This window comes from Piliocolobus tephrosceles, chromosome 13 (genome assembly GCF_002776525.5).
Source record: "Piliocolobus tephrosceles isolate RC106 chromosome 13, ASM277652v3, whole genome shotgun sequence".
In the NCBI taxonomy this organism is placed as follows: Eukaryota; Metazoa; Chordata; class Mammalia; order Primates; family Cercopithecidae; genus Piliocolobus; species Piliocolobus tephrosceles.
Window position 1 is genome coordinate 19,505,511 of NC_045446.1, and position 21,243 is coordinate 19,526,753.

The following is a 21,243-nucleotide window of genomic DNA, read 5'->3' on the forward strand; positions in this document are numbered from 1 at the left end:
GCTGGTTTCTCTTTTATTTCATCATCACTCTTTAATCAGAGTTCAGCTGGGTATGAAATTCTAGGCTAAGTTTTATTTTCTTTCAGCACTCTGAAGATTGCTAAAAAGACTGCCATTGGCACAAAAGCAACAGCTGTCAGTCTAATGTTGTTCTTTTGTGGATAATCTGTGGTAAATTTTAAGACTTTCCTTTTACTCTTGATTTTCTGCAGTTTTGCTATATGGTTTTGAAGTGAAGATTTATTTTCCTGAAATCCTCCTTATTACTTGATGAACACCTTCCAACTTCAAGACTCATATCTTTTTCAATTCTGGAAAATTCTCAGTCATTAGGCTTTTGAGTACAGCTTCTCAGTCATTTTCTCCATTCTCTTTCAGTAAAACTTCTGTTAAACATGTATGGCAAAAAAAAATTAGCCAGGTGTGGTGGCTGGTGCCTGTAGTCCCAGCTACTTGGGAGGCTGAGGCAGGAGAATGACGTGACCCCGGGAGGCGGAGCTTGCAGTGAGCTGAGATCGTGCCACTGCACTCCAGCCTGGGCGACAGAGCAAGACTCCGTCTCAAAACAAAACAAAACAAAAACAAAAACAAACAAACAAACAAACATGTATGGGAGTAGCTCAATATATCCTCCATGTCTTTTAACTACTCTTCCATATTTTTCTCTTTATTATTCTGGGCACTCTCTGGAAAAATTTCTCAGAACTCTCTTCCAGTCCACTAATTATCTCTTCGACTATGTCTAATCCAGGGTTTCTCTCATCTACTGAGGTTTTTCCAGCTTTCTTTGTTTTCTTTTTTAATGAGTACCTTTATTTTGATGAATATTTTTCATTCCCATAATTTTGAATTAGTTTTTTTCAGGTCCACACTTTTATACATCCTGCCTCTTTCTCTTTCATAATGACATGTTCCTTCTTTTTCCTTTCTAACAGCTTTATTGAGGCATCATTGACATATAATGTACAACTTGATAAGTTTTGACACATGAGCTAGATCAGGGTTGGTTCCCTGAAGACTTGGTGAAGCAGAGCCTGGGGGAACTCCTGGGAGATGGGAAACAGATGGATGGTCACCATGCCTAGACTCCTACCTAACCTGGTGCCATTCATAAGGCTCCATTGTTCTCTTCAAAGCAGCAGAGAAGCCCTTTATCAATGTGAATCAGATCATGTCCCACACCAGCTCAAAATGGCATCCACTGCACTTACAATAAAACTCATATTTATGGTCACAGCCTTCATATCCTACAGGCCGGCCCCCCAGCTTACCCTGGGCCTCTCACTCCCTTTTCACTTTTCTGCAGCCTTAATGCCCTGAGGGTGAGCCTTAACATTGGTTGGTTCCACCGCCTAGAGCCTCTTTTGTCTACCCTTAAAAATGACAATAATCATGAAATATTTCAAGCATTCAGAAATTATAAAGAATGCAGCTGACAACCCTGTGCCCATCAGCTAAAGCCAACAAAAATTAACACGAGTTATATTTGTCTCAGGCCTCTTTCTCCTTTTGCTTCAAGAAAATGCTAAGATGCAGTGGAAGACCCTCTCTGCCTCCAACTTCTTCTCTTTCCCTTCCTCCCTGCAAGAGTAACCACAATCCTGGAGATGGTGGGAAGCCTTCCCATTTTTATGACACAAGGACTTTTCAAAGAGCAACATACAGGACTGTTTGCATGTGTGTAAAGTTTACAGAAATGGCACCCAAGTGAACATACTGTTTTTCAATTTTTTCCCACTAAGCTTTGAATATGTGGTCCCTTCTTAGCTTTTGGGTCTCAGATTATGTGAGCTCCACAGAAGAAGCCTTCCCTAGCCTTGACCCTAAAGGAAGTTCTTCCTGGCCTCACCTCAACCTCCATATCCCTGGCCTATCATGGCATTATCTCTGCTACATCATCCTGTAACTTCCCTTAAGAGCCCTAATTGCAGTGAGCATTTTGTTGATATCTACTTGTTGATTTGGTAACTGACTGCTTCTCTGGCTAGACTGTAAACCAGTGAGTGCAAAAGCACGTGGCTGCCCTGATCACAGTGGTGGCCCTGGTTCCTAACACAGGGAGGGCATGGCACATGGTGGAATACTGATTGAATGAAAGAATGATGGGATGAAGAGCCTTTTAAGTAAAAGGCAAGTAAAGGCGAAAAAATTGGCTAAGTGTGATGCTCATACATGTATTCCCATCATTTTGGGAGGCTAAGATCGGAGAACTGCTTGAGGCCAGGAGTTTGAGACCAGCCTGGGCAACATAGCAAGACCCTGTCTCTACAAAGAATTTTTTAAAAAATTAGCCAGGTGTGGTAGTGCACGCCTGTGGTCCCAGATACTCAGGAGGCTGAGGCAGGAGGATTGCTTAAGCCCAACAGTTTGAGGCTGCAGTAACCCATGACTGTGCCACTGTACACAAGCCTGGGTGACAAAGCAAGATCCTGTTTCTAAAAGAAAAGAAAATAAAATAAAAGGAGAAAGAAAGAAGGAAAGAAGGAGGGAAGGAAACAAGAAAGGAAGGAAGGCAGGCAGGAATAAAGAAGAAAAAATTAAAAAATGTTAAGATTTTAGTAAAAATGAAATGAGTTCTATGCCGGAGCCAGCTTATACTCACTGGGAGCCAACTGTTAAATTTTCAGGAATTTTGTGAACCAGCTGTTAAACACAGTCATTACTGAAAAACTAAATGATATAAACTTACAATTCAATAAATGACATATTTTTAAAAGGCAATAAATACTCAAAACTTAACCACTTCCCGATTATTTTACTACATTTGACTGATGATTTTCTATGCTCTTGAGGGTACTGGCCTCTACTGTAGCTGCAGAGTAGAAATACCATACAATAGTTGCAATTGCATATTTCTTCCCAATTGCACATTCACTGATTTCATGCTAGAAGTTTGAAATCAGCCATGGGGGGAGCATTTACACCATGGAAATTGGCACATAGCCTCACCATCACCATCACCATCACCATCAGTTATAAACATCTATCAGCACACCACTATGCATGTTTACATGAGCATACAAATTCTAGGAGATACATATCAAAATCTCAACTCTTGTTACGCTAGAGGGGAGGAAAGAGGGAAGCAGGGATGCTTTTGCTTAATTTGCCTATGAGACTATACTGCCTTTGTGTTTTAAAAATCTCAGAAAACTAAAAAGAGAAGACATGCAACTCAGGCTTCCCCTTCCATGGCAGTCTCCCCAAGTGATGCTCCAGTCTGCAGGGACCCTCCCCTGGAGTCTCAGAGAACCCTGGATTTTATCATAACACTACTCCCTCTACATTATCATTTCTGATTGCTCCCCTGTCTCCTGGGGGAAAAGAGAAGCATCTCTAGTTCCTACAGCCAGTAGTAGGAGCACATGGAGGGTAGTAACTGCCATGGAGCCAGAGGAATTGGCTAGAATTTCAGCTTCACTGCACACAAGCTGAATGGCCTTGGACAGATATTTGCTGACCATGCCTCAGTTTCCTCATCTACAAAATTGGATAAAAACCAACCTTGTAGCACTGCTGTCATAATGAAAGTGTAAGACACTCAGTGAATGGTCACTGTTAGCGTTGTGATCATAATTGAGATTATTAAGAGTTCAAATATTAGTTATTACTAATTTGGGGTGGTGGGAGGCCTGTGCATCAACACCAAGTTATAATCAGTCTTGGCAGTTTCATCTGGACAGAGAGGCCTAGGTGAGGGTTGTGAAGGACATAGGAACTGCCTGAGACCTCTGTCTGCTGGATTCAGGTCTAGAGCTTTTCTGAGTTTTGGCTTATCTTTCCCACCAATCAGGATTTTCTCAAATCAAGCATTTATTCACTCATTCATTCATTCATTCAACCGACAAACATCATGGAGGGAGTGGGCACAGTGACAGGTTTGGGGATAAAATGTTGACCCAGGCAGAGAGTGTCTTTGTTCTTAGAAAGCTCATAGCCTAGCGGGACACAGAAGAGAGGTCACTGTGATATGGCATGTCCAGTACCATGGTGGGGAATTATGTGGGATTATGGGATCTCTGAGCTGGAGCCCTGGACCTGGGAAACTATTGAGGACCTTTTCTGGGGACGTGGAATCTAAGCTGAGATCTTAGAGAAGAGAGAGATGGTGCCCTAGGCACAGGGTACAGGGCAGGCAGGATCTTGCAGGGCCTGTGGACCACCTTATATGCCACTGATGAGCCCAGGCCACCCTGAGTAGAGATCAGGCTGTGGGCTTCCACTTCTGGGACTGACATGGGTCCAGGAGTGACAGCAGGGCCAGATGCTCAGGACCAGCCCCCAGAATACTGGTCTCCTAGTGTCTTCCCTTGCCTTTTCCCTCAAGGTCAACTCCTTGGTCCCTCTGAACTCAGTACTTTGGACCAGCCCAGAAACTCTGAGCATTGTGATATAAGGCCTTTGATAACCTGGCACCAGGCTGATAACCTGGGGAACCTGCATGGTGAGAGGCTCCCTTAGCCTGGAGAAGAAGAGGCCTGAGAAAGCAGAGCCATCATCATCAGATGTGGGAAGGACAACCATGTCGTGGGGACAGGATGGTTAGAACCTGCATGTATCTAGAGGGACGTAGGCCTGAACTCAGCACAAAAAGTGATGGTCTAACATGCAGAAGAGTCCTAAGATAGGACAAGCACCCTGTGAGGTGGTGAGCTTCTTGTTACTGTGAGTGTTCAACCAGGGGATGATTTGCTAGTAGGGAGGCTGAAAAAAGGACTTCCTCACTCAGTGGAAATCTGACCTAAATGACCTCAAAGTTCTGTCTAAAATGAAGATTGAGGGATGCTCAGAAAAGTAACATAAAAGCATGGAGTTTGACTCCCTGGGCCAAGCATGGTCCAGGTGGATCCACATGCTATTTCAGACCATGGTAATAATTAATAAAGAAAAATAAAAACAAAACCTCATTAACAGCTACCCTCATGGAGTACCTTCACTGTGTCAAGTATTGATAAACTATTAACTTTCACAGCTACTATGATTATCCTCCTTTTACAGATTGGAAAACTGAGGCTGAGGGCTGTTGGTAACTTGCCTGAGGCCACAAAGGAATTTTCCACGACAAGCTGGAGTTTAAACTTGGGTTTCTGACAGTACAGTCCATGCTCTAACCACTTTGTAGAGCAATGGATGTTAGCCCCAAGATTTTCCTAATGACTCCATTAACCACCCTCAACCATTCCTGAAACCCAGAATCAACCAGGACTCTTCTGGGCCCCTCTTTGAGCTTCCAGTTTTGCCTCTGAGCAACTCTGCTATCTGCAGGTTGGCCTTTTAATAGGGAAGAATGCTCCACTTTGCAACAGAACATCTGCCTGCCCCAGTTGAAGATTCACTGTTGGGTGCCTCTAAATGGTGTCATGACCAGATGCTGCAGGGATGGATTTTCAAAAACCTGATTTGTTTTCAACTTTCTAGGAATTCACTGAATCCATAAAGCATTCTTAATTCTCAATCCTGCATTTCTTCATAGAGCAAAGTAGTTACAAAAATGACTGGTGAAGCCATTCACAGTTGATGAAGTACTTTGGCATACCTCAAATGCTCCTCCCCCAGGCCCCAGGAAGCAGATGGCATCACCTCTTTTCTATAGCTACTCCCCAACTCAGCTAACTGAAGACCTGAGATATAACCTGAACTTGAACTTGAACTCTGGCCTCTGCTATGGCCACAGACACGGAGTGAAGAATACTCAAGCTAGACGAGGGCATCTGAGATTATCCAGGCACTAGGTTTCTAACCTGGTGTCTGGGGAAGGGGGCATCCCTTAAAATGTGTGCATTTTGTGAACATTGGCACATGAGTATAACTTCCTAGGTGAATCAAGAAAGCTCAATAACCATGATTTAAACCATCTTCCCTAATTTAACTGATAAGGAAATGAGAACTTCCTTTTATTAATCCAAACTTCCTTTTATTAATTATTATTATACTTTAAGTTCTAGGGTACATATGCACAACGTGCAGGTTTGTTACATATGTATACATGTGCCATGATGGTGTGCTGCACCAGTTAACTCGTCATTTACATTAGGTATATCCCCTAATGCTATCCCTCCCTCCTCCCCTCACCCCACGACAGGCCCCAGTGTGTGATGTTCCCCACCCTGTGTTCAAGTGTTCTCATTGTTCAATTCCCACCTATAAGTGAGAACATGCGGTGTCTGATTTTCTGTCCTTGTGATAGTTTGCTCAGAATGATGGTTTCCAGTTTCATCCATGTCCCTAAAAAGGACATGAACTCATCCTTTCTTCAAATTTCTTTTCTGCTTAGACCACTTTATTGAGGTATGACTGGCATACAAAAAGCTGTATGTATCTAACATATCTAACTTGATGAGTTTGGAAATAAGTGTACACCTGTCAAACCATCACCACAAACTATGATATAAACATATCCATTACCTCCAAAAGATTCCTCTGCTCTTATTATTATTATTATTGTGATAATACTTAACATAAGGTCTACCCTTTTAGCAAATTTTTAAGTATGCAATACGGTAAACTATAGGCTCTGCGCTGTACGGTAGATCTCTGGGACTTACTCATCTTGCATAACTGAAACTTTATACCCTTGGACCAATACCTCCCTACTTCCTCTTTCCCAGCCGCTAGAAACTACCATTCTGCTCTCTATCTCTATGAATTCGACTATTTCAGATTCCTTCTATAAGTGGTATCAGGTAGCATTTGTCCTGTGTCTGGCTTATTTCACTTAACATAACATCCTCCAGGTTTACCCATGTTGTTGCAAATGGCAGAATTTCCTTCTTTTTAATGCTTAAAATGACTCTGGAGACCTGGTTAATGAGGCATGTTGACAAACAATCCTAAATTCCACATCCAGGTTTTATATACTTTGATTTCACCTCCCACCCTCAACCATTCCCGAAACCCACCTGACGATAACTGTAGATACTAAAGCTGGCTGTGATATGCTCATCACATGCTAAGTACCAGGCATGCAACAAGCATTAGTATTTACAACAACTCATAGGGGTGTGTTCCATTAGACTGTGCATCCTCATTTTATGGATAAAACCACTTGACCTGCGAGAGAACAGGTGAGCAGCCCAAAGACACATTTCTCGCAAGTTGTAGAGCCAGGATTGGAATCTAGGAACAGAGCCTATAACCAACTCAGACAGCTCTTCCCTTCACAAGTCCCTCTTTTCTGCCTGTAAAAGGTGCCAGGACTATGGACTAGTCTCAGGAGCAACCACTGCTACCCTGACCACACACAGCCTCGCTCTCCTTGGTAAGGAGTCAGGCTCCTGGTGAAAGGCAGCAGCATTCTGAGTACCAGTTTGGGCCCTTAAGGAAGAACTAGAGAAGCAGCTGTCAAGCAGACTGGCCTGAATTCCCTCTCTTAGTTATGCCTTTTTATGAATGGTCTTGGGCAAGGGTGAGAGAGAGATCTGGGAGTATCTGGATCAGGAGTTTGCTGCCTATCTAGGGGGCAGCAAAAATGTAAACTGGAATGAGCCAGAGAGAAATCAGATAGAAACACACTTTAAGTATCATGCTGCAGATTGGAAGAGTCTTCCAAGTTAACCTGGCAGAAGAACATAATTAACAGGGCTGACATGAAAGGCACCCCATGGAGCTGTTGAGTACACAATATGCACATCTATCACGGGTAGCTCTCCCCAAATAACCACTGAAATGAATAAGAGATAGAAAAAAAGCGGAGCAAAACTCTAATGCTTCACAATAAGGTATCACTTCACATCCACTAGGATGGGCTAGAATAAAAAAGTCAGAGAAAAACAAGGGTTGACAAGAATATGGATAAATCAGAGCCCTCATATACAATTGGTGGGAAAGCAAAATTGATCAGCTGCTTTGGAAAACAGGTTGGCAGGTCTTCAAATGATGAAACCTTGAGTTACTATTCCACTCCTAGGTATTATGCTGAAAGAAATAAAAACACGTGTCTGTATGGAAACTTGTACACAAATGTTTATAGCAGCATTATTCATAACAGCCAAAAGGCAGAGACTGCCATCAATGGATGAAGAGATCAACAAGATACGGAACATTATTAGGCCATAAAAGGGAATGATATGGCCTGGTGTGGTGTCTCATGCCTGTAACCCCAGCACTTTGGGAGACTGAGGTGGGCGGATCACTTGAGGCTAGGAGTTCAAGACCAGCCTGGTCAACATGCAAAACCTCGTCTCTACTAAAATAAAAAAAAATTAAAATAATAATAATAATAACAAGCTGGGCATAGTGGTGCACACCTGTAATCTCAGCTACTTGGGAGGCTGAGGCAGGAGTATCACTTGAACCTGGGAGGCAGAGGCTGTAGTGAGCCAAGATCAAGCTACTGCATTCCAGACTGGGTGACACGGAGAGACGCTGTCTCAGAAAAAAAATGGTGGGGCGGAGGTGGGGGGGAATGATACATGCTGCCACACAGATGAACCTTGAAAACATGAAGCGAAGTGAAAGAATCTTGTCACAAAGACCACATATGATATAATCTCATTTATGTGAAAGGCCAGAATAGAAAAATCTATAGGGTCAGAAAGTAGATTAGTGGTTACCTAGGAATGGGTGGGGGTGAGGGGTTGAAGATGTGGGTTAGGGGGATTGGAAGAGGAGAATGACAGCCAGAGGATACAGGATTTGATGAAATTGACTGTGATGATAGTTGCACACATCTGTGAATATAGTCAAAATCATTGAATCATACATTTTAAATGGGTGAATTATGTAGTAGGTGAATTATATCTCAATAAAGCTGTTAAAAAATAAAATCTGCCAAAGGTTCATTGTTATCAATCAAACAAGGAGAAGGGAACGATCTTATGTCCTACATATCCTATGCTTGAACACTGATCCCTAAAGAAACAGGTTTCCATGCGAGTGGGAAGACCAGCAATGGGATGCCAGGAAGGCATTCTAGATATTAACATCTGAGGCCTGGATATGATAAATTGGAGATCTAGTTAAAAGTCCTGACCCCATAAATGACCTGTATAACCTTAGATAAGCAACATGGCCTTTTAAGGTCCAGTTTCCCAATCTTTAAAAAGAAGATAATAACTATCCCACAGTACTGTTATGAGATATACAAATCATTTAGTACTCAGTGAGCAGCAGCTATCATTGCTGCTACTATCATTGTTGTTATTGTTGCTCATCAACCCTAACTAGCATCTTCTGAGGACCCACTGGGGTTTGGAGTGCTGAATTAGGTTCAGAGAGCATAGTTCAACAAGACCTCTCCTTGGGGAATTTTCAAACACCAAGAAACCCCAAATCCTCTGTGGCAAAACCAGGAAGCTTACTAAACATTAGTGTCTCTCAAACTAGGGTCTTCGGATATATTATCAGGATCTGAATGTTCTCTCTAAGAATTTTTAATTCCATGTTTTCATTTTAAAAAATCAATATGCGGGAATCCTCATGAGATTTCTGCACCCGCAAGAGGACTGCATTTATGGCTGAGGTGGCATCCGTGTCAGATTGAATCCCTGGCCCCAGCTCTTCAGCCGTCCCTATCACCTTTTGCCACATGATTCTGAACTAGACTGTTTAACAGGCATCCTGCACTTCTTTGCTCCTTCACCTTATGTGCAACCATGAAATTGATGTGGCCAATGAGATATTAGCAAACATGATATAAGCAAAGTCTCGAAATGTAGAAAAGCTTCCCCAGGGAGCCCCTGCTCCTTCAGCTGGGGCCCAGAGCAGACATGATCCCAGCGTCTGGAGCAGACCTGGCTCCAGAGAGAGGAGCCAAGCTTCCCCAGCAACTGGAGGCTGGGCAGCCCAGCAAGCCCAGCTACATCAGCCAAACTGCAGCCAATCAGCAGATACACAAGTAGAAATGAGGAACTGCAGCTGACCAGCCCATACGTGAGCAAGAGTAAATGATTGTTGTTCTATGTCAGGGCTCAGCAAACTATGGCCTGCAGGCTAATTCCAGCCCACCACCTGTTTCTGCATGGCCCACCAGGCTAAGAATGATTTTCAAATGGTTGAAAATAAATCAAGAGAAAAAACAATATTTCATGATGTGAAAATTATATGGAACTCACACTTCAGTATATATAAATAAACTTTTATTGGAACATGGCACACCTATGGCTGCCTTCGCACTATTATGGCAGAATTGAGTCAATGAGACAGACACTGTATAGCCTGCAAAACCTAAAATATTCACTACCTAGCCCTTTACTGAAAACGCTTGCTGACCCTTGTTCTATGCCCACTGGATTTTGAGGTAGCTTGTTTTAACCCAACAGTTGACCATACAACCCCAATTATGACTACTTGCTATGAGCCAACAAAAAAAGAACAGATATAAACTTAACATGTAAATGTTGCACTCTGGCAAAGAAAAGGCCAAGACACATCATGGCAGTTGCAATAACAAAAGATAGATGGGTATGATGGCACACTCCTGTGATCCCAGCTACTCTGGAGGCTGAGGCAGGAGGATGGCTTGAGCCCAGGAGTTTGAGGTTATAGTGAGCTATGATCTTGCTGTTGCACTCAGCCTGGGCAATAGAGTAAGTTCCCACTTCTAAATACATACATACATACATACATACATACATACATACAAGATTTCCCAGTGTTTCAAATAGAGACAAACAGTAGGAAAGTAAAGGTATCACACTGCACACAAAAGTACAGACATTCCAAACTCCAAAGACTCTTGCTGTGTCTCAGTAATCACAGTAATCTCAGTAAAGAGTCTACGATATTCGCCTTACAAATAGCAATTTTGTTTCAGTGACACGTCATCAACTATCCCATTAGAATGATTTTGTTAATGTGTATTATGTTGAGGTTTTTGTAGTTCATTCTATATGTGTAAACTTGTTTTGGCTTTACAGTTGTTTAAAAGTTATAAGTACAAGATACTTTGTGTTTACCAAGTTGTATGTTTATACCTTTTTAAGTACATTAAAATGAAATTAATGTAACATTAAGACTCCAGGAACATTAAAAATCACCTGAACTTAACACTGTTCAGGTATGAGAAACACAGCTACAGTAGAATGGACTGGAGAGCCAAGAAATAGAGGAGGTCAGGTTAGGAGCTGGTCTGTACTGGAAATATTATACAGGTTCAGAATAATTTTTCATGTTCTACTTTTGCTCTGATACAATAGATTTAGAGACTTGGCTCCAGCCAGAACTGGTTCACGAGCATATTACATTTTCCTGGGGAAATCTTTGGTTTGGTTTGTGATTCAATAACTAAACTACCAGCATTTATAAAACAGCTACACAAGCTGAGCCCATTTAATGCTTCTGATATTCAGAATCTTCGGATTGAGGTATTCATTTTTACTCCTGGAAAAGCTGATATTGAATCAATCATGTTTTATGATCCATTGCATCTGAGAACACAAGAAAAGTGACTTTTACTTTAATCTCATCTTCCACTTTTCCTTCTAAGCACACTCGGTACCTCTGTTATACCCTAATATTAATACCATCCCCACCTGACTGTTACGTATGTGCCCCAGGGCCTTTGTAAATTCTATGACCACTGCTATGCTGTGTTCCCTCAGTTTCTGACATGGTAGGACAGTTGCATCAACTCATCCATCCCTCCCTCAAAATCTAGTTTGGCTAATGAGAACACATGGACACAGGGAGGGGAACATCACACACGGGGACCTGTTGGGGGATAGGAGGTGAGGGGAGGGAGAGCATTAGGACAAATACCTAATGCATGGGAGGCTTAAAACCTAGATGACGGGTTGATAGGTACAGCAAACCACCATGGCACATGTATACCTATGTAATAAACCTGCAGGTTCGTATCCCAGAACTCAAAGTAAAATAAAATAATAATAATAGCAATAATAATGATAAAACCTAGTTCAGCTTAGAAGCAAGGACACCCCAGTAGCAACTGCACACCTACCATTCAGAGATTTGGGCTCCTAAACACCGTTTCCCAAAAAGGAATCACAGCTCCTACGAGAGACAGTGGGAATATCTTTTTGTGCCAGAAAGTAAGGAAACAGTGCTAAAATAATGATGGGGATGTGTCGAAAGAACAAGGATCCACTTTGAAAGCGTTCCCACTGATCAAATCTAGGGCAATTTAAACATCAAAATGAATAATGACAGACATGGACTCCAACACATTAAATAAAAAAAGAATTCATGTTCATATGAATAGCTAAAAATAGCTTTAAATGAGGATTGAGTGGGGGTGAAGGTTGAGCACTATTTTTTTTAAACAGAAGAATGTCAATAAATGTAGAAGAGAAAAAATAGAAAAATCATTTTAACCATGAATAATAATTGATACAGGCAAGACTCACCAATAGTTGTTAAAACCATTGAGTAAAAGACAAGACAGACTGCCACCAGGTGCCTCCTGATGGCAGGCTGTGAGAGAGACCTAATACTGCCTGTGCCCAAAAGCTGTAATCTGAATCCACCATGAAGAAACAATCAGACAAATCTAAACTGTAGAACATTATGCAAACAACTAGCCTGAACTTTTCAAAAGTATCAATATTATAAAGAGAAAAAACAATACAGGGGAGACTTTTCTAGAATAAAGGAGACTAATGAAATGTGACAATTAAATGCAATGTGTGATACCTGCACGGGTCCTGGATGGGGAAAAAACCACAAAGAATGTTACTAATGGCAATTGGGGAAATCTGAATATGAACTATAGCTGAGGCAGTATTGTATCCATGCTAAATTTCTTGGGTGGAATCATTATATGGTGGTTAAATAGCTCAGGGGTCAGCCAACTATGGCTGTAGGTCAAATCCAGCCCCCACTATCTGTTTTTATATAGCCTGCAAGCTAAGAATGGTGTTACCTTTTTTTTTAATGACTAAAAAATGCGTTTTTATGTAATTTCATTTCTATAACTTTCAAATTTCATTTGAAATAATATGAAATTCAAATTTCAGTGTTCACATAGAGTTTTATTGAAACATAGCAACACCCATTCATTCCCGTATCATCTATGACTGCTTTTGCAGTACAATGGCAGAGTGTAGTAGTTATGACAGACGCTGCGCATAAAGTATTTACCTAAAGTATTTACCAGGTAGCCTTTAAAAGCCTAAAGTATTTACCAGGTAGCCTTTAAAAAAAATGTTTGTTCACCCTGGTATAGAAGAACACCTTGCTCTTAGGAATTTGGCTGAAGTGTTTAGAGGTAAAGTATCATGATGTCTCTGTAACTATATCTCAAACAGTTCAGAAAAAAAAAAAAAAGAACATGTGGCTGGGTGCAGTGGCTCATGCCTGTAATCCCACCACTTTGGGCAGCTGAGGTAGGCAGATTGCCTGAGCTCAGGAGTTCGTGACCAGCCTGAGCAACACGGTGAAACACCATCTCTACTAAAAAATTAACCAGGCGTGGTGGTGTGTGCCTGTAGTCCTAGTTACTTGGGAGGCCAGGGCAGTAAAATTGCTTGAACCTGGGAGGTGGAAGCTGCAGTGAGCTGAGATCACGCCACTGCACTCCAGCCTGGATGACAGAGTGAGACTCCATCTCAAAGAAAAAAAGAAAGAAAAAAAAGTGTGTGTATGTGTGTGTGTGTGTGTGTGTGTACAGACAGAGATAAAGCAATGGGTATAAAGTGTTAGCAACAGGTGAATCTAGAGGCAGGTATGAGGGTATTCATTACACTATTCTTGCAACTTTTCAACCAAGTTTGCAACTTTCATAATAAAGAGTAGAAATTGCCGGGCGCGGTGGGTCAAGCCTGTAATCCCAGCACTTTGGGAGGCCGAGACGGGCGGATCACGAGGTCAGGAGATCGAGACCATCCTGGCTAACCCGGTGAAACCCCGTCTCTACTAAAAAATACAAAAAACTAGCCGGGCGAGGTGGCGGGCGCCTGTAGTCCCAGTTACTCGGGAGGCTGAGGCAGGAGAACGGTGTAAACCCGGGAGGCGGAGCTTGCAGTGAGCTGAGATCCGGCCACTGCAGTCCAGCCTGGGCGACAGAGTGAGACTCCGTCTCAAAAAAAAAAAAAAAAAAAAAAAAAAGAGTAGAAATTAACAAGCAAGCATGAAAAGCACCTGCTCATGCATGCTCACACACTGCACACCTACCCTGTCTCAAATGCCCCTTTTCTTTCTTCTTGGACAAACCTGTTACTCCTCATTTCTCTGAGCATCCCTAAACTTGGTAACACCTGCCTGTCCCCACCACATGTCATGGCACTGCAACTGTCTGCTTATTTCATCTAGCCAAGCACTCAGGGTCTCTCAGATGCTATTCTGGAGGATGTGCCATGAGCTCTGGCACATCCAATTTCAAGTCTTAAAAGAAATCGTCACTTTACTATAAAGGTTGAAATGGGAAACACTAAAACACCATTTCACATCTGCTTCTCCCCAGAATGGTAACAGCCTGGCAGGTGGGGAGGGTACCTGGCATGAAGTGGACAATTCCATCACACAGTGTCCTCTTTATCAGCGCCCAGAAGGGCGGACCTCCTCAGGAGCTCCCTGGTCCTTTTCACATTACGGAATGTACCAGCTACTCTCCCAGTGGCTGCCAGATTTGGAGCCTGTATAGCTAAAAGTGCAGATAGAGGTCATTATAGTATGCATTTTCAGCTTCATTCCTGGTTCCACTTAGGGTCTCCACCCTTCTTTTTCTTTCTTCTTTCTCTCTCACAGTTTTAATATGCTATTGTGGTATATTTTATGTATACTGCTAGGCTACCCTAAATCCCTTCTGGAACAAACAACCATCTGAGTGAAAAACTTACATAGTAACCCTGTGCTGGCAGCCGGGTGCAGTGGCTCAAGCCTATAATCCCAGCAATTTGGGAGGCCGAGGTGGCAGGATCACTTGAGGTTGGGAGTTCAAGACCAGCCTGACCAACATGGAGAAACCCCGTCTCTACTCAAAATACAAAACTAGTCTTACGTGGTGCTACATGCCTGTAATCACAGCTGCTCAGGAGACTGAGGCAGGAGAATTGCTTGAACCCGGGAGGCAGAGGTTGTGGTGAGCTGAGATCGCACCACTGCATTCCAGCCTGGGCAACCAGAGCAAAACTCTATCTCAAACAAACAAACAAACAAACAAACAAATCCTATGTTGGCTTCCTCTGTCTTCTGTCTCTTTATCAAACCACCTGGCTGCACAGTACCCCCAAATGCCTTGTGCCAGCAGCAAGGTTCCTGGCCTGCAGTGTCTGAGCGTAGCCTGGGTGATCTTGGCAATGAATTACAGCATTTATAATTTCCAATGGGATGAAAAAGCAGAGGAAGGGGCATGTCTTTCCTAGACAGGCAGAGGTGAGTGTCCAACTCCTGACAAGTCAGCCAGGCCATGAAGGAGAGTTGAGGAGCGGAAATGGCCATTTGGTCCATCATGACCCAGGTCCAAACCTTGTACCACTTTGCCCACAGTCAGGCCAGCTTTCCTCCAGGTGAAGCAAAGACAAAGAGGGAACTTGTGCTGGGCAGGAAGAATGAGTAGAATAGAGTCCACTAAGGCAAGGAGGTAAGAAGAGGCGTGCTAAGTAAGGGAGGCTAGAGGGCCAAGAGGCGGAATGAGAGGGTGGGTTCTGGAGTCAGACTGCACAGGTTTGAACCCCAGCTCAGCGACTCACCAGCTGTTTAGCTTTGTGCAGAATGACTCATCCTCTCCAGGCCTCAGTTTTCTCAGCTGTGCAATGGATGGAATAATACCTATGTCACAGGAGCGTTGTTAGGATCAGATGAGATTATGCTACAAAGCACTGAGCACAGATCCAGACACATAGTAAGTGCTCAATAAACATTAACAGCTATGCTTGTCATGACCATCACCATCATTTCTACAGAGTAGAGTGTATGTACTGAGGGAGTATGGAAGGAAACGTGTTGTGCTAAATGGGGGACAGAGCTTTTGCAGGCAGGCAGAAGGTCCAAAGAAGATGATATACAGTATGGCTTTGGGACAGGACTTGACAAATGAGGGCAGTTTATTTAGGATGTGGGGCTTCCAGATCCTGGTCCAAAAATCAGCACCACTGTTCACCCCACCTTCCCTGTCCTCTCCCACCATTCAGCCCACCCATCACCTGAGTAGGCAGAGCCATTTCTCATGCCTGCTTTTCCCCAGCGGAGACCCAAACACCCATGCCCAACACACACATACACACACACACATGCGCGCGCACGCACACACACACACAACTTTTCTTGAGCCACTTTAAGCATCTGGTGGCTCTAGGCCTTCAATGTCTCTCACCTTTTGGGTTCCCAAAGGTCAAAGCCTCCATATGGTCTTGCAGCCTCTAACCACTCCCTCCCTGTGCCCATCTGCTGGCTACTGGCTGCAGTTAAGGACCTAGGAAGAAACCTCAGAGGGAATAACCTCCAGGCCACCAGTCCCACTGCCTGAACCGGGGCCACGCCTACTCTTGACTGGTAGAGCTAGTCTAGAACCAGCTGGCAAACTCTAGGGCCTTCTATTTCTCCTTTCCTCTCACCATAGACCTGTACCAGGCAGTCAACCTGAGAAAGTTTGTCTGCTTTAAAGATTCTCAACTTTCCACAGCTGGGCTGTCCCAAAGCACAGACTCTAGCAGCAGCAGAAAGGGATCCTAACAGCCATTCCCTGGGCACGGTCATAAATGTTTTCTCCTGCAATTTTCCAATAGGCTGTGAAGCCATAGGCTTCCTCTGTTGAACTTCTATCCATCCTTCAAGACAAGATCCATCTCCAATCTGCAGCACTGTGGTCACCAAGCAACACTCTGCCTCTGTATTACTTGGTTGGGAACAAGCTTCCTCCCCTCCTATCCACCATGGCCCCTGCCCTCATAACTGAACCACAAGCTCCATAAGAACAGAGAGCAAACCTCATGCATTCCTGTTATCCCTAGAGCTCCCTGCTCAGGACCTAGTGCTCCGGAGTTGCTCTGTGTATGTAAGGTTGGGTTGAATCTGGACACATAATAAAAACAGGCTCAGAGTAGCTATTAACTGTTCCACCCCATTAGCAATGTCTCCCAATAAGGGAAGTCCTCACATGGTGGCACGGTGGAGGAACACTATCTTTGAAGGAACCCAAAGTCTACTGTGGACCAGCTATGGGAGTCCTGTGTTTCCTCATCAGAACAAGAGGGGCAGCAACCCCCACCCTATGGACTGTTTCGAGGAAGAGTATGAGATGCCAGAGGTGTCCAGTATGCACCTGGCATATAATAATTGCTCAGTGGGCAACCAGACTTTTAAAACAAGCCATGCACCCTTGCTGGTTCCCTCTCCTCACCTCCCACTCACGCCTTAATCCGCAGCAATCTGGCTTCCGCCCGTGAGACAGCTCCTGCTAAGGGGGCCAAGGAGACTTCTTACTGTCTCCTCCTACTGCTCCACGCCTTCTCAACTCCTCTCCCTCCAATGATTCCTTAAACTCATATTCCAAAGCAAAGCAAATGCCTCTTCTCTCCTCCCCAAGCACCTTTTCTATAGGCAATGCCCTCCCTTCTCCGGGCTTCAGCTGCATGACTTTATATACTTAGTTTTCCCCGTCATCCCAGCATCTCTCTACTGCAGAGCCACACACACAAGAGTGCTCTGGACAGCTCCCCTGAGCACCTCATGGGCACCGGGAACTCTCCTCATCCCAAGCAGAACCCACCTTCTCTCAGCTCCTCAATTTCAGGCCACCTCACTCCACTTCCCTGCACATTTTAGCAGATGTCCCCGCACAAACACAATAGCCTCCTATATGAGTTTCCTGTTGCTCCTGTAATAAATTGCCAATAAACTGCCAAAACTACAGTGGCTTAAAACAACATACATGTATTGCTTTATAGTTCTAAAAGTCAGAAATCCTAAAATCGAGGTGTTGGCAGGGCCACATTCTTTCGGGAAGCTCTGAGAATGAATGTGTTTCTTTGCCTTTTCTGGCTTCGAGAAGCTGCCTGCATCCCTTGACTCCCGGCTCCTTCCTCTATTTTGAAGGCCAGCAGAGCAGCATCCTCCAATCTCTTTCTCTCTGACTCTGAGCCTCCCACCTCCCTCTTATTAAGATGCCTGTGATTACACTGGGCCCACCCAGATAATCCAAGATTATCGCTCCCATCTCAAGATCCTTAACTTTATCACATCTGCAAAAAATCCCTTCTGCCATGAAGATAATATATTTACGAGTTCTAGGGATTAGGACAGGGATATTTTTGGGGGGCCATTATGTGGCCCACTATACCTAACTACCTCTATCTGCTCTAATCCTCTGGGCTAACCCTGTAGGGACAGGAATGATGCTGATCCACCCCCTTTTTTGGTCCAGTGTCTCCATGTGAACCCTGTGAGGTGATGTAAAAGGTTAGGGATCATGCCTTATCTCTACTCTACACTCAAGCACTTCAGCAGAACCCCTCCCGTTGGCTTTTTGAGGATGCTAGTCTAAGGAACAAACTTGACCACACACACCCCCGCCTCACTCTTACCTTTCTCCTCACTTCCGATCTTATCTGTAACCAAACTGCTAGGAAATGACTAGAATGCCTGGTCACCTCCATGCTAATCAGGTTCCACCCCCATCACTCTCCAGCAGGGTTTCTGCAGATAACTCTTCGTTATGAGGGACTATTCTGTCCATTGTAAAATGTTTACAGTAATCCTGGTCTCCAACTGCTAGATGCCAGCAGCTTACCCCTACGCTGAGCTGTGACAACCAAAAGGTCTCCAGACATTGCCCGATGTCCAGGGACAGGAGGCAGGGCTGCAAAATTGCCTCAGGTTCAGACCCACTGCTTTCTATAATAGCTTTTGCTAAAGCTGCCGATGGCTTCCCTGAGAGTAAATCCACGGGACACTTTTCAGTCTTTCTGGTTGGTTTCTCAGCAGCACTTGGCACTGTCAGCCATTGTGGCCTGGAGAACCTCGCTTCTCCCCTGACTTCCAGGTCACCCACTCTCCTGGTTTCCCTCCTACCTCTCTGGCTGCAAACCTTCTGTCTCCTTTGCAGGATCAAGCTCCCCTTCTAGACCATGAACTGCTAAAGTCCCTCCAAGCTTGGTCACAGGCCTTTCCACCTCTCACTCAGCACACTCTCCGTAGGTTCTGTGCTCCACACCCACTCTCCCACTGACCACCCATGCACAGGTGACTCACTAAGCAACATCTCCAAGCCTCCTCTCCAAGCTTAAGACCCATATATCCAACTGCCTACTTGACATCACCACTTGGATATCTTGTTCCTCCAAACTCAACAAGTCCCAAACCCAAATCATGATTTTTCTCTTAACCCAGTCCCCTTCCAGCATCCTCCATTTCTCAGAGAAAGACACCATTAACAACCTGTTGGGGGACTGCAGATGTTCTTGATCCCTTTCTTAAGCCAGTTAGTCTATGTCTAAGTCAGAGCTCTCCTCTCTGATACAGTTCACAAAGCAGTTCATTTGGCTCCATGTCTGTGCCCCAACCCTAGTGCAGTCTTCCAGCATTGCCGACTACAGAACTCCCACACGCTCTACCTGGGGAAAGGGGTATGGGTACCCATTCTTGACCAGTGCCCCTGAGCTCAATCAGTTCTCCAGGCTGCAGCCAAAATCATCTTTTCAAAACACAAATGTGACCAAGTCACTCCCCGCTCCCCCTCTACATTCTTAAAAAGGACAGAAGTCCTAATTTGGTCCACTGGGTCCTACATGATCATGCCTCCATCATCTCCTCCAGGCCCCTGTGTGTGCTGCACTCCAGGCACACTGACATTCATCCAGTAGCTCAGATGTGCCATGCTCTCCTGCCACAGGGCCTTTGCTCTCGCTGTTCAAAGCATCTGGAGGCACCTCTCCAATCTTCACGTGGTAGGGCATTCACCTCCAATCACAGCTCAACTAGCAGGAAGCCTTCTCCAACCTCCACCCTTATTACTTCCCTGGTTGTTCACTTTCTCCCAGCCTCGCTGTTTCTCCATCACCCTCAGAGTCATAATTTGACATGGATTTGTTTTAGTCTTTGATTAATTCTATCTTCCCCACAGAGAACTCCATGAAGGCAGGATTTACCTGATTGTCTTGTCTGGCCCACCACTGTATTTCCAGGGCCAGCACCATGCCTGGCACAAAGGAGATACTCAACAAGTGTTTTTGTAGTGAATGAGGATCTTCTTACCCTCTGGAATGTTTTTTCTCTATTACCCCACACTCCCCTATCTCTGTCCACTAGCTCAAGCTTTATTCCTTAAAGTTGCTTTGGTAACCCTTCCTCCTCATACCCTTGAAAACCCCTCTTGCTCATCTTTGCAACCCATCTATTGAAAGTACCCTGTGTTGCAACTGACATCACACGTGTACCTGCTTGTTCAATGCCTGTCTTCCCACCAGACCATCTGCTCCCTGAGGACAGGAACCATGTCTGTCTTGTTGAAGGGTTTACCCCTGGCACCTAGCCCAGAGCCTGATATTACTGGTTTGGAAGTGGGAAGTCATGCTCTGCATTCCCAAAGGCCAGCTCCGAGTCACCCACTCTGGAAGATCCGTTGGTTCAACACCGCCCAGTGGTTCACCAGACACACACTGCCCTGAGTTCTGCTTGGTGATTTCCTGATCTGCTGACTACTGCCATATGGGTGCTCTCAACATTGCCCTTGGACACCAAGCGTTGCAGCCACTCAGCCAGGGCCAGGGGACAGCAAGATCCAACATCGACAGGTCCAGAAGGGATGCTAGAAAAGCTCTGGGGCCAAGCTGGGCTAGTATGGCTCCCCCTGGTGGTTTCCTTCCACGTTCCTTGGCAACCTCTCCCATGAGTAGCCCAGGGCACACTCACCAGCCAGGAGAAGAATCCAGCTGATTTGTCCTGGGTGGAGATCTGCCCCTCGTAGGGGCCAAAGATGTGGCCCTTGGGGATGACCTCGTTGATACATCGCACGTCACTCTCTCCACTAGTGTCCTTGACCACCTCCATGCCCTGTGGGATGGTGAGCGCTGCCCGGTCTGGGATGCCCACGGGCACCGGTGTGTCAGACACAAACACTGGGGGGCCATGGTTCGGGCATTCATCCACGAAGTACTCCTGGCAGGACTCACAGACTGGAGGGATGGCAAGAGAAGGGAGGGCCTCAGTTGTTGCAGGGAGGTAAGATCCCCATGGGGAAGGCAGAGGGGCTGACAGGAGGCCCACCCATAGACAGCCAGCTGCAGGCCCCAGGGTCATCAGTAGCAATAACCCATATGCTCCCTGGGGGCTCCAAGAACAGGCCTGCCTATGTCAAGGAGGCCAGCAGCTCCCTTTGTCTCAAGTTTTAAAAAACTGGAAGAAAGAGCA

General features: G+C 44.7%; 1 protein-coding gene across 2 annotated transcripts in view; it reads right to left on the bottom strand.

Annotated features, from left to right (window-relative positions):
- Positions 1–21,243, bottom strand: part of PRDM11 (PR/SET domain 11) — an 87,433-nt gene that overhangs the window by 31,002 nt on the left and 35,188 nt on the right. For both annotated transcript variants that reach the window (XM_023215784.1, XM_023215786.1), the window contains one exon: positions 20,746–21,008. In XM_023215784.1, the coding sequence (XP_023071552.1) occupies positions 20,746–21,008 (263 nt within the window). The remainder of the gene's footprint in view (positions 1–20,745; positions 21,009–21,243) is intronic.